Genomic DNA, 13,989 nt, shown 5'->3' with positions numbered 1-13,989 from the left:
ACGTTAGGGGCACTGTGCGAGTAGGGACTCGTTACAAGTGCATGAGTGGCAAAGTCACACCAGAAGGAGTGGGTGCCATCGGGGGTTAGCCCGCGGCCCCGTTGTATACTGCCGTCACTCAATATATGACTACACTATTAAATAAGGTGCCGATCTAATGTGGCTCAATAGTAACCTGTATTACATTTCAGATCCTATAGACGCTGACTATATTAAAATAACCATGCCTTGAGAACCTGACTAGTTTCGCCAGAAGACTCTGGCTTTATCAAAGGAGGCAATGGAGGGGGTGAAGCTATGAGGGGTTAATATACATTCACTTATCAGTTGATAAGTGCGCATGTCAGGACACTTAGATGTAGGAGTACAGTCAGAGAGCGCATACTGCGCATGTCAGAGGACTTAACTGCCGACAACGACAGAGGGGCTGTGTGCGCATGTCAAGGTACTTAGTAAACGGAGAGTCCAGGCTGATAGTTATTGCGCATGTTTCTGGACTTAGACTGCCGATGAATAGAGGATCTCGAGAAGCGCATATTCCCATCATTTGTCAGTGAAGAGAACAGTTGGGGCGATACGTATAATCATATATTTGATATGTGCCGATGGTATCTACAATAGTGTGTATAGTTATCAGTTTAGATTATCGCTATTAACGATAATATCGGCGAGACATCGATATGAACACATTCCGTGGGAGTAGCCGTGACATATAAGGGAAATACTGATGGACCTAAAAATAGAACTGGATACATTTGCACTTAATCAGTTTATATGTGAAATTACAAAAATGGAGTGTATGTGAAACCCTCATTGAGGCCACTGGGTGATATGGTTTTGAGTCTATATATCCACTTTGCTTTAGCTTGTAAAAGTTTAACCCTTAGAGGACCCGGACAATTTCAATTTTTGCATTTTCGTTTTTTCCTCCTTGTTTTTAAAAGGCCATAGCACTTGCATTTTTCCACCTAGAAACCCACATGAGCCCTTATTTTTTGCGTCACTAATTGTACTTTGCAATGACAGGCTGAATTTTTGCATAAAGTACACTGCAAAACCAGAAAAAAATTCAAGGTGTGGTGAAATTGAAATTAAAAAACGCATTTTTTTTTATTTGGGGGGTATGTGTTTTTACGCCATTCACCTTGGGGTAAAACTGACTTGTTATATATGTTCCTCAAGTTGTTACAATTAAAACGATATACAACATGTATAACTTTTCTTGTATCGGATGGCCTGTAAAAAATTCAAACCATTGTTAACAAATATACGTCACTTAAAATCGCTCCATTCCCAGGCTTATAGCGCTTTTATCCTTTGGTCTATGGGGCTGTGTCAGGTGTCATTTTTTGTGCTATGATGTGTTCTTTCTATTGGTACCTTGATTGCGCATATACGACTTTTTGATCGCTTTTTATTACAATTTTTCTGGATTTGATGCGACCAAAAATGCGCAATTTTGCACTTTGGGATTTTTTGCGCTCACACCGTTTACCGTGCGAGATCAGGAATGTGATTAGATAATAGTTCGGGCGATTACGCACGCGGCGATAGCAAACATGTTTGTTTATTTATTTGTTTACTTTTATTTAAAACCTGGGAAAAGGGGGGTGATTCAGACTTTTATTAGGGAAGGGGGCTTTTTACTATTAACAACACTTTTTTTTTTTTTTTTTTTACACATATACTAGAAGCCCCCCTGGGGGACTTCTAGTATATACACTGTGATTCCTCATTGAGATCTCTGCAGCATAGATATGCTGCAGAGATCCATGAGATCGGCACTCGTTTGCTTTCGGCTGCTGCAGCTGGAAATAAACGAGTGGCGAGCCGGGGACGGCGCCATCTTGGAGCGGTCCCCGGCCGGCTTCAGTATCGGAGATTGCTCCTCCGGGACAACGTCCCGGAGGAGCGATCTCCCCACTATACCACCACCGATCATATGCAGCCGGTAATCGAAGGCAGCTGTCATCTTTGACAGCTGCCTCCGATTACCTGATTAGCGGGCACGGCGATCGGACTGTGCCCGCTAATAGCCACGATCCCGGGCTACATGAGGCACCCGGGATCGCGGCGGTTCAGAGCGCGGCCGCCGTGCGGCCCCGTTCTGAACGCGGGGAGGCGGCCCTGGACGTATGGGTACGTCCAGGGTCGCCTAAGGGTTAAGATCAAGATTTCCCCTGCGTGGTCCTAGGTTAATTTTTTGAATACCCCAGAAGGAAAGTCCCTTGGGGTTTCCTCCATGTACAGCATTGATATGGCGAGCGATGCTCGTATCGGTCTTAGTACGTATGTTGCTCAGATGAGAACCTATACGGTTTTTGAATTGTTGAATCGTCTTTCCTACATATAAGAGGCCGCAAGGACATTTGGCTGCATAGACGAGTCCTTGGGTCTGGCATTTGATGAATTCCTTGATTTGATATTCATGATTATTGACAGGATTGAGAAATGATTTAGTCTTGGGTAGGAATTTGCAATACGTGCAGTTACCGCACGGATATGAACCTTTGACCTTGGACTTGAGCCAAGTCGATTGTGGATTTGGGTCATTTTCAGTAAAATGGCTGTGTACCAATTGATCTCTGAGATTTTTGCCTCTACTATAGGTTATAGTACGCGTATCTGAAATGATATCTTTGAGATCAGGATCGGCTTGCAGAATTGGCCAATATTGCGCAAGGATTTGTCGAATCTCATGATGGGCAACGTCATACGTACCAATGCATCGGATAATTTTATTAGGGTTTTTGTTCACTCTACGGTTAAGTAGTTCATCTCGGCTTGTATGTTTGGCCCTATAGAATGCCCGGTGCAGGACTCTCTTGGGGTAGCCTCTGCTCAAGAACTTACGATAGAGTTCACTGCACTCCTTCAAAAAGGATTCTTCTGTTGAGCAGTTCCTGCGGGCTCTAAGATACTGGCCCACGGGTATGCCCCGTTTTAGGGGTGCCGGATGAAAACTTTTCCAATCAAGGAAGCTTGTCGTAGCTGTTGGTTTCCGGTAGATGTCTGTCGTTATGTTGCCCTCGTGATCTTTTGCTATAGTTAGGTCGAGAAAATTGATCTTATCTTCATGAATCTCACTTGTGAGTAACAAATTGATGTTGGTTTTTATTGAGTGCTTCTACAAAAGACTGAAAGGACGCTACATCTCCGTCCCAAAGTATCAGGATATCATCGATGTAGCGCCCCCAAAAAATGATATGGTCAGTGAATTCTTGCATCTCGTCTATGAACACGAAGGTGGCCTCCCACCAGCCTAGATATAAATTGGCGTAGGTGGGGGCACAGCTGGTTCCCATGGCTGTGCCATTCCTTTGTAAATAGTATCGTTTGTCAAAGACGAAAAAATTGTGTGTGAGTAAAAAGTGAAGGAGCTTCACGAAAAATTGGTTATGGGAAACAAAAGAGTTCCCTCTGGTAGAGAGATAGTATTCAACTGCTCTTATGCCGAACTCATGTTTTATACTGGTATACAGTGCCTCGACATCAAGGCTAGCTAGTTTTACATTCTGAGTCACTGTAGCATCTTGTAACTTGGTTACTGTGGAAGTGGTGTCCTTTAAAAAGGACGGGAGGGTCTCAATGTATTGGCTGATTGCTTCAGTGACGTTGCCATTCCCGGACACGATTGGCCTTCCTGGGATAGGTGTTTTTTGTTTGTGTATTTTAGGTAACGAATAGAATGTGGCTACGGTTGGGGTGGGGTTGTATAGTACCTTAAATTCGGCATCCGTAATTAATTGCGTTCCTTTAGCTTCCAGTAGAATATCACAAAGCTGTATTTGATAAGTCTTTGAGGGATCCTGTTTAAGGATCTCATATGTGTCGGTATTGTTCAATAATCAAAGGCACATCTGTTTGTAGTCAGATGTGTCCATGATCACAAGATTACCCCCTTTATCAGAGGGTTTTATCACTATATCATTGTTACGGGTAAGATTTCTGAGGGCCTCATTCTCTTGGTGGGTAAGATTTTGATTAAACCTCGAAACTTTTTTATTTATTCTTTCAATGTCATTGGAGACTAAATTGATGAATTTGTTAATATTGTGGAGTGTCACCAGTGGGGGGGGTGAAAAGTGATTTGGGTCTCAGTGTGGATGCAGGGGCAGAGAACTGTCTTATTCCTGTCTGGTTTTCTGACTCTAGTGCAGTCAACGCTTCAAAGGCCTCTCTCTCTCGAGCCGTTAAGATGCCAGGGTTCTGCTGTTTATTCTTGAAGAATTTATGTAATGCCAACTTGCGGGCAAACAAATTCACATCTTTAATCCATGTGAATTTATCAAAATGTGGAGTCGGTGTAAAAGTGAGTCCTTTTTCCAATAACTGGAGGTATTCAATGTAGTTTTAGAAAGGTTCAATATTTGAGGTTTATCGGCTACCGTCTCTGTTTGTAGGCCCATTGGCTTCTGTCCCGCAGCTGGGCTGGTCCTAAAAAATATGTAGATTGTGGAGCTTGTAGACAAGGTTGAGGTAGTGCATTTGCTTGTGATACTGTGCTACTGATACTGTGCTTGAAGAGGGGGACCCATAGTGGGAAGTGCAGGTGTTTGACCCAAAGGTGAAAGTGCTTGTAAGTTGTAAGTGGAGGATGATGATGATGATCCCAATTGCTGTGTGGCTGGTTGAACTGAAGTCCATTGTTGTGAAGTTTGTGCTTGGTTGTATTGGTAGTTTTGTGGGCGGAATTTTCTCTGAAAACGTCTGTTTCTGGATTTTGATCTCTGTTGATTCACGTTTCCTTGTATAAAGGTGTTTGGTGGTTGTGTGGTATCGTCGGTACCAGAGTAATCGGACTCCGAGAAATCTGAGTAGGAGGACCTTTGAAATTGAGTGAGGTTAGTTTTGTAAATGTCACCGGAATCAAAATCTTTTTTGTTTCTTATTTATTTCCTATGTTTACATTCTTTGATTTCCGATTGGAAGATGTCGAGGTGTCTTTGTAGGCGGGTCTCGTAATTGGAAAATTCTGGATTGCTATTAAAAAATTTAATTTGTTCAAGTTGTATTTCTAATTGTGCATTGATCTTGGCAAAAACTGTTTTTTCGTGTGTCAATAGGTACTCGAGCATTCGTATGGAATTAGCAGTCAAAAGGTCTGGCCAGCCCTTCATGAACTCGGCATCGTCCTGGTGGGAGTTTGGTTTGAGATTGATACGTAGCCCTCTATATACGAGTTTCTGTTGGATATAAGTCTCAAGACTGCTAATCTCCCACCAGGATCAAATGTAATTTGTATAGGTCTTCTGTAGTTCCTTAAATGCGGTATTGATATAAATGCTGTTCAGAGGTAGATCTGTTAATGAAAATACTTGTGTGGCTGGAGGTTTTGGAGGGATTCGGTTGTCAATTTATTTGATAAGAAACTTGCCATTCTAAAACTTAATGGCTGGTCAGTATTCTTAACCCAATTTGGGATCGGGGACAGGATCGAAAAATGAGAGGGGTAACTCTCTAAACTAGGATAAGGATAGGTGATCCTTGTCCTATTAGGCAGTATTGTAAATATGCTTACATGTTGTTGCCCGGGCAACGATTACCTAGTCAGGTTCTCAAGGCATGGTTATTTTAATATAGTCAGCGTCTATAGGATCTGAAATGTAATACAGGTTACTATTGAGCCACATTAGATCGGCACCTTATTTAATAGTGTAGTCATATATTGAGTGACGGCAGTATACACCGGGGCCGCGGGCTAACCCCCGATGGCACCCACTCCTTCTGGTGTGACTTCGCCACTCGTGCACTTGTAACGAGTTCCGCTACTCTTGTCTGCTGGGCAAAATCCACAAACGCCAGCATTGAGTCCCTACTCGCACAGTGCCCCTAACGTGACAGTACATCAATGTATCTGACAAGCAATTTTTTCCTGCTGTCACCAACTGTCACTGCACGCTTTGGAATCATTACAATATGTGCTGCAGCACTTATCTAAAAGAATAATTTACCGAGATTGATTCACACAGAGCGTTGTCCTATTGTTGTGATACTTGAGCGCTTTACATTACTTACACAAATTCCGAATAAGCGCAACTCTTTACTGATACAGTTGTATAATTAAATAATAGAGTGTATAAGCATTGCCAGACTGGCCGGCGGTCGTGGCAATCTCACTGTAGAATAATTAGATCACAACTGTCTAAGTATACTGATTAACGCCGCAACATAGTTACGAAGCGTATATACTGACATACATTGTAGAGGATAATTCAAATCCCTTAATTAATAGCCCCAACTACGGAGGAGAGAGATACCCTGCTTGGGTCTGACTTCGTATACATGTGAATAGCGAGTATTTATAACAACTACACTATTTACTTTTGGATGCTCAGTAATCCATAGACGCAACTATTTTTAACCCATAGCACTGTACATAAAGCACACCATTTTCTGTTTTCACTATTATTAGAATAAGAAATAAAAGTTAAGTTTTAGTCCTATGGGAAAATTGGTAATCGTTGCCCAGGCAACAACATGTAAGCATATTTACATTACTGCCTAATAGGACAAGGATCACCTATCCTTATATGAGTCAAGGTCCTGGCAGGTCCTGTGCACACATACTCACAGAGGTCTAAAAGACCGCTGCGAGTATGAAATGCAGCCGTCTACTTAACCCCTTCATCCGCTCCTGCCCGACTCTCACTCTCTGTATACATTACCTGTTTCCCACACCGGGTCTTTGCGTCCTGCTGTGCCGCCCAGCCAATCAGTGGCTGCAGCTGGGCAACACACTGATTGGCTGGGCAGCAGAGCAGGAAGCCGAGACCCCATGCGGGGTTATGTATACAGAGAGCGGGAGCCGGGCGGGAGCGGATGAAGGGGTTAAGGGGACGGCTGCATTACATACTTGCAGCGATCTTTCAGACCTCTGTGAGTATGTGTGCACAGGACCTGCCAGGACCTCGTCTCGTAGCGGATCTCGCTGCAAAACTCGCAGCGAGATTTTCGCTGCAAGTCGGTACGTGTGAACAAACCCTTAGTGTTGTTTCTCCTCCCAGTAACATTAAAGGGGTAGTGTCACAAAGCAAAGAAGGTATAACCAGACATGTACTATAGACTTATATGAAAAGGAGAACAAATGTGCTGTTTTTAATAAAGTAGCTTACATCCCTGCACCATTTTTCTTCTCTATGTATCTGATTACTTCCTGGTTTCCTCTCCGAACTGTGACCCTGCTGTTGCCATGCAACAGTGCAGACACTTTCCCACAATCCCCCCTGCTGCATTTGAAGTGATAACTAACTGCCAGTACTAAAGGGAAAGATTATGTGACTCAGATTGAACTGAACTTGAGTGACCCAAGTAGAGGCCTGGTGGGCCCATAACCAAGGGCCACAGTTTATCAATCAAAGGAGCAGATGGGGGATTAGTGAGCCTATATCTCTTAAACAATACATTTTAAGCGATGCTTGTACAATACATTTGAAATATGTTACATTTAATAAAATACGTCATTATAGACCTAGTTTTCTTCATGACACAACCCCTTTAACCCTGTAGGACCTGGAATGGGAGGGGTGGAGGTGTTAGAGCCCTTAGAACCTCCAGGGCTTGGGAAAACCTGACGCATATGATAGAATAAAATAATTTTTCTATATTCTGTAAGCAAGAATGGACATATGAAAGGTATCATGTGTCCCATTGACCTAACAGCTATCTAACAGTGTCAGCCGTTTGGAATGTGAATTGCGTCTGACAGATTTCCTCTAAGGCAACCATGAGTGGATAAGATAAGAAGACCAAACTCCAGGGTACAAGTCTGTGTATGGCTTTTTTTTCACAGACATATGTGTTACTACTGACAATTGGTATGACTGGAAGAGAGTGGGGTCTAGATCTTTGGAAAAATAGGGAAAAGGAAAGAAATATAGTTATTTTTTCACCATAATGCGACCAAGATGGAGAAAGACCATGATGAAACCAGATTGGGGCACAGATTTAGGCTGTGTTCACACACTGTCCAACAGTGTGAACGGATGTTTTATAACGCTACCTACGAACAGAATTAATTGTCACTGTTAACGGTAGGACGCCCGTTGTTTGTATAGTATGTGAACGTGGGCTTAGGGTCCTATTACATGGCCTGATCATAAACAGTAAATGAATGCTGATCTGCTAGATCAGTGCTCTTTTACTGAGCAATTACACAGGCCAACTATCGAGTAGCAAGGGCTGCACAGACATCATTAGTTATGTCCATGCAGCCCTTGCCTTTAGTGTAAAATAATAAAGTATTAACTTACCTTACCATGTTCCCTGGTGTCCTCAGGCCTTCCCTGGTGACCTTGGAGGCCTTCCCTGGTGTCTGCAGCTCTGCCTTCTGTTTGGTCTCTACACTGACAGGTCGTTGGCCACTCAGCCAATCACTTGCCATGGCCTGTCTCGGCCAGTGATTGGTTAAGCGGTTGGCAGCCTGTCAGTGCAGAGATCAGAACAAAAGGCAGAGCTTCAGACACCAGGGAAGGCCTCCTAAGACACAGGGAAGCCCCGAGGACACCAGGGAACATGGTAAGGTAAGTTAATAGTTTATTGTTTTATACTACAATCATAAGCCATCGGCCGTGCCCAACGCCCGATGATTTTAGGTCTGGACCTAAAGAGACGATCAGCCGATGATCGTTTCATTAGCTGCTCGTTCTCTCTATTACACTGGGTGATAATCATCCAAATGGTTCTGAGTTGGACCATTATCACCCTGCTTCAAAGGGACCTTAGGGAGTATAGTATGGGAACCACTGTGTTAACCCTAATCATGTAATGTCCAGTGAGTGTCACCTTCTCTGTTGTACAGTTTAGCTTCCCACAAATTGCTACTAGCTAAAGCTTGGGAGATAACCCCATTAAAATGAGATCCTCTATTTGGCTCTAGGCAAATTGATGCATATTATTTGGCTTTTTTTTTGTTGTTTTCAAGCTTTTTTTTGTGCAGCCACTTGTTCTAAGAATCTTTATGGGGAATTATGAAAAACACTACAAACAATGCTATCTTTGTGGCAGTTTACTTATGCTTTTTTTTGTTTTAATACAGCTCATATGTAGGCCCGGATTAAAGGGAGGGCACCCAGGGACCCCACCATAAAGGGGCCCTCACCAAACCGAACCCGGAAGCAGGGTTCCGGTTGGTGCATTTTTATTATTTTTTTTCCAACCCCCTCCGCCCCCCCCCCCACAGGCATGAAAGCTCACAGCTGCAGCCCGCAGTACCCGGACTTCCTGCTCGGCAGCAGCGCACAGTGGCGTCATCGCGCCGAGCAGGGGAGAAGTCCGGGTACCGCAGGCTGCTGCTGTGAGCTTCAGCACCTGTGTGTAACAGGCTATCTGCTGGAAGCTCACCTGGCCTGTAGCTGAACAGGGGGGGGGGTATCAGGAGCCTGCCTGGCCTTCCCCTCGACCCCCTCGGCCAATCCCCCTGCCCCCCAGCTTCTCTCCCTGCCCAGCCTGCCCCTCGGACGATCCCCCTGCCCCCCTCAGCTTCTCTCCCTGCCCCCCCAGCTTCTCTCCCTGCCCCCCAGCTTCTCTCCCTGCCCCCCCCCAGCTTCTCTCTCTGCCCCCCCAATTTCTTTCCCTGACCCCCCAGCTTCTCTCCTCGCCCCTCCCCCCAGCTTCTCTCCCTGCCCCCCCAGCTTCTCTCCCGCCCCCTCAGCTTCTCTCCCTGGCCCCCCAGCTTCTCTTCCTGCCCTCCCCCCAGTGGCTCACCCTGCCCCTCTTCTTCTCCCCCTACCCCTATCACCCCAGCTGCCCCATCTTCTCCCCCTGCCCCCGGATTCTCCCCTGTCACCACAGCTGCTCCCCCTCCCTTTGTCACCTCAGCTGCTCCCCGTCACCCCAGCTGCTCCCCCCTGTCCCCCAGCTTCTCCCCCTCCCCCTGTCACCCTAGCTGCTCCCCCTGCCCCCAGCTTCTCCCCTGCCCCCCAGCTTCTCTCCATCCCCCTGTCAGTGTCACCCTAGCTGTTCCCCCTGTCACCCTAGCTGCTACCCCTCCCCCTGTCACCCCTGCTGCTCCCTGTCACCCTAGCTGCTCCCCCTGTACCCCAGCTTCTCCCCCTCCCCCTGTCATACTAGCTGCTCCCCCTTTCACCCCAGCTGCTCCCCCTCCCCCTGCCCCCCAGCTTTTCCCCTTCCCCCCAGCTTCTCCCCCTCCCCCTGTCAGTGTCACCCCAGCTGTTCCCCCTGTGACCCCAGCTGCTCCCCCTGTCACCCCAGCTGCTCCCCCTGTCCCTGTCACCCCAGCTGCTCCCCCTGCCACCCCCAGTTGCCTCCCTTCCCCAGTCACCCCCAGCTGCCCCTCTGCAGATGATTTGTGGTTGAAGAAGTCTTCATGATGGCTGCGCCAGATGGAGAGGAAAGCAAAGAGTCAGCAACGGCAATCAGAGAAGACGTCACCTGTTAGTCATTAGTAACTGCACTGGAATTGCTTCTATAGTGTGCAGAGCCTGTGTACCATTGGGGTCTAAATAGGTCAGTGTATGGTTTGCAGTAGTGTACTGACACGGCCCCGCAGTCACTACAGTACACTACACTAACTTTTAAACTAGAATCCAACTACAACAGCTGCAGGCACTACAACTCCCAGCATATGCTGAGGGCTGCAGACTGTCAGTAAATGCTGGGAGTTGTAGTGCCTTCAGCTGTTGTAGTTGGGTCCTATACACTGGATGCTTTGTGGGAGATCAGAATATATAGATCTGGGGGCTCAGTGTAGGGAAGTGACCCCTGAACATCACTAATAGGGGACAGAACAAAAACATCTACCCCTATCCCTATAAGTGATGTTCTGGGGTCACTTCCCTACACTGAGCCCCCCCACAGATCTATGTATTCTTATGTGCCACAAAGCATCCAGTGTATAGGACCCAACTACAACAGCTGCATGCACTACAACTCCCAGCATGTACTGACAGTCGGCAGCCCTCAGGATATGCTGGGAGTTGTAGTACAGTGTAGACAGATGTATTGCTGGACCTTCAGGGATGATGGTTGTCACCCACAGATTGCAGACACCAGGAGCCTCTGCACACTGTGATTTATTATAGGGTTGTCCTCTCAGAGACTACAACTCCCAGCATACCCTGAGAGCTGAATAAATGTAGGGGGTTCTGAGAGTTTTAGTTAGACTGAAAATGTTTTTAAGGAAGGATTTGTCACAGATACAGATGAATCCAGGAAAGGAGCAGGTGAGCTTGTCTTACTGGTTCTATATTGGTGGCCTACAAGGATTATTTCTTCTGGTGGGCTTCAGGTACCCCAGTCCGACACTGGACAGAAGCGGTCCCTATACTAAGACATCCCTGGCCTTCTTCCTTCCTCCTTCACGTCTGTTTGATGAGAAGAGCGGGCATCAAGCAGAGCAGCACCCCAGCACCCAGCACCCAGTACTACTGACAGCCGGGGGGTGACGCTCAGTAGTACTGGGTGCTGAGTATTCGGTGCTGGGGTGCCAGACTCGCCTCAGCATGCAAAGTGCCTAGGGCAGCATGAATTCTAAATGCAGGCCTGCATCTATGGCACGGTCCCACTGAGAACTACAGCTACCATGACACCACTGGGGATTTTGGGGGGGGAGAACTACAGCTACCAGGACACCACTGGGGGGACATAATTACAGCAACCAGGACACCACTGGGGGGGAGGTGGGAGAACTACAGATACCAGGACACCACGGGGGATGGGGGGGTTAACTACAGCTACCAGCATATCACTGGGGGAGGGTGGCTACAGCTACCAGGACACCACTGGAGGGGGGGAGGAGTGAACTACAGCTTCCAGGACACCACTGGGGATGGGGGGAGGGTAATCACAGCTACCAGAACACCACTGGGGATGGGGGGGAGGTTAATTACAGCTACCAGGACACCACTGGGGATGGGGGGGGGAAGATAACTACAGCTACCAGGACACCTCTGGGGATGGAGGGGGGGACTACAGCTACCAGGACACCATGGGGGATGGGGTGTTAACAACAGCTACCAGCATATCACTGGGGGGGGGGGGTCTACAGCTACCAGGACAGTAGAGAATGAACAAGATGTTGAGAATGTCTTAATTCGGGGTGCGTGTTGCAGAGGTAGCTGCAGAAAGAAGTTGGTGTATGTGTAAGGGGGGTCCTGCTTACATAGTGACAAACTATATTCAGTAGGCCTACCTACACAGGGGCGAAATAACAGCAGGTAGGTGGGGGCATCCTACCGTCAGGGGGTCCTACCTACTAAAGGAAAGTACATGCTGATTGAATCTACATACAGGGAAGCACCTACCTATAGAGGAAAGCTACCTACTGGAGCAACCTATCAAACTAACAGAGGGGGCCTACATTCTCCACCCCAACTGCCTATTTCTTCCCACAACCCAATTTTCTAATCACATTACTGTGCATTACACCAAACAGCAGAATTACAACTGTTTGGGTGCCTATAGGTGGGGAAAAAGTATATAAGTTTATGGAAGTTCTTCAAAGAGTATTGTGGCTGGAAGAAATCATGATAGCGATCTGAGCCGGATGGAAAAGGAAATGGAAATGAATGACTATGACAGCACTGTAAGTGGAGACTGGAGTGGGGGTGCCACATAACTGATGTAATGCGGGCAGGCAGATAGCCAACAATAGGATGCATAAAAGCAAATTGAAAGATGTTTGCATTTTCTAACTGTGGTTTATGAAATTTAAATGACATAGGTTATTGTTTATTACCTAGCTTTTCTTGGCAGAAGCTATCCGGTGGGTTGATGTATTTCATGGTGCTAACGTCCAGCTTCCAGTTGTGCTTGGTACAACGCACAGTTCTAAATTCATCAGAAAAAAAAAGGTATTTATGAAATTCTGGAAATAATTGCATCATTAGATTAAAACATAAGAAACTTTTTACATGAGCAAGTTCTGTTTAGTTTAGTTCTGTTTAGTTTAGTGACTATTCATGATGCCCCAATAAAAAAGCACCAGATGTTCAGAGAATGATGCCTTACGTGCGCAATGGGCAATTCAAGGGGCTTGTGAAGTTAGAAAAATTGCACATACTAGTGGTATTAACTAGCGTTAGCCAAAGTTATTGTATGAATCCCCAAATCCAGATCTTAAGCAGCGGTGGTTTAATTTTTTGGCTTAAAAAATAATTTTGTTTTGCAAATGCTCCAATTCGTTTGAAAAATTATAACATGCTTTTACAGGTAACTGAAGCACTTGAAAAGCGGAACTGCTTTCTAAACACAATGCATTAACCAAGACTGTAATCTGTATTGATCATCACTAGTGTTAACCCTTTTGCCACCATTCATATTGATTTTACAATCTCTGTTTCAATAGAAGATACAGCTGCAAATGCTTTACTCCACTCAGGACCTACACTGATCGCGAGAAACAAAAATAAAAAGGTTTTGGAATGCAATGAAGAGAAAACTAAAAGAATTGCTTAGTTGTGAACACTCAAATTAGACAGGTCCTTACTGGACTAAAACAGTAGAGAAAATATAATACATATACTATTATAAATACCATTGTTGTTTACATGGTAGCCAGGATTAATTGGAGTGTTAAAAGGGTTCTCCACAATGGACATTTATCACATAGCCACAGGACTGGTGCCAAAGGGTTTATGCAAGATTAGAAAAACATAGCTGATATTTTTCCAAAAACAATATCAAACCTGCCCTCGGGTTGTATGTGGCGTGGCACTGTTTAGACAAGAACTGAAAAGGAAAAATCCCGGGTGTGTTCCTATTGACAAGTAGGGGAGGAAGAAAGGAGATGCGGCACAGGCTAAGGGCATGAACTCTCTAGGCCTCCTGTCATTGACTTGGCTGCTGCAGATTAAAAGATCATTGTTTACCCTAACCAAGGCATCGGACACATTTTCAAAGACACGACTGTGAAGGACTTACTCATCAAATGAACAGTACCAGGGGTTTAGGGGGGTAGGTTGGTGGATATAGTATCACTTTAAGTGTCTGTTCATTGGAGGACCCAATGCTGGAATCCCTGCAGTCATT

The 13,989-nt window shown here is 45.7% G+C and overlaps 1 protein-coding gene across 1 annotated transcript in view; it reads right to left on the bottom strand.

The window, feature by feature from the left end:
• LOC138783329 (cytidine monophosphate-N-acetylneuraminic acid hydroxylase-like) overlaps positions 1 to 13,989 on the bottom strand; it is a 106,780-nt gene that overhangs the window by 69,002 nt on the left and 23,789 nt on the right. The window contains exon 3 of the mRNA XM_069957913.1: positions 12,698 to 12,789. Within this exon, the coding sequence (XP_069814014.1) occupies positions 12,698 to 12,789 (92 nt within the window). The remainder of the gene's footprint in view (positions 1 to 12,697; positions 12,790 to 13,989) is intronic.

Source organism: Dendropsophus ebraccatus, chromosome 2 (genome assembly GCF_027789765.1).
Source record: "Dendropsophus ebraccatus isolate aDenEbr1 chromosome 2, aDenEbr1.pat, whole genome shotgun sequence".
NCBI classification, from domain to species: domain Eukaryota; kingdom Metazoa; phylum Chordata; class Amphibia; order Anura; family Hylidae; genus Dendropsophus; species Dendropsophus ebraccatus.
Note: the sequence above shows the minus strand (reverse complement) of the source record. Positions and strands in the feature narration are given on the sequence as shown.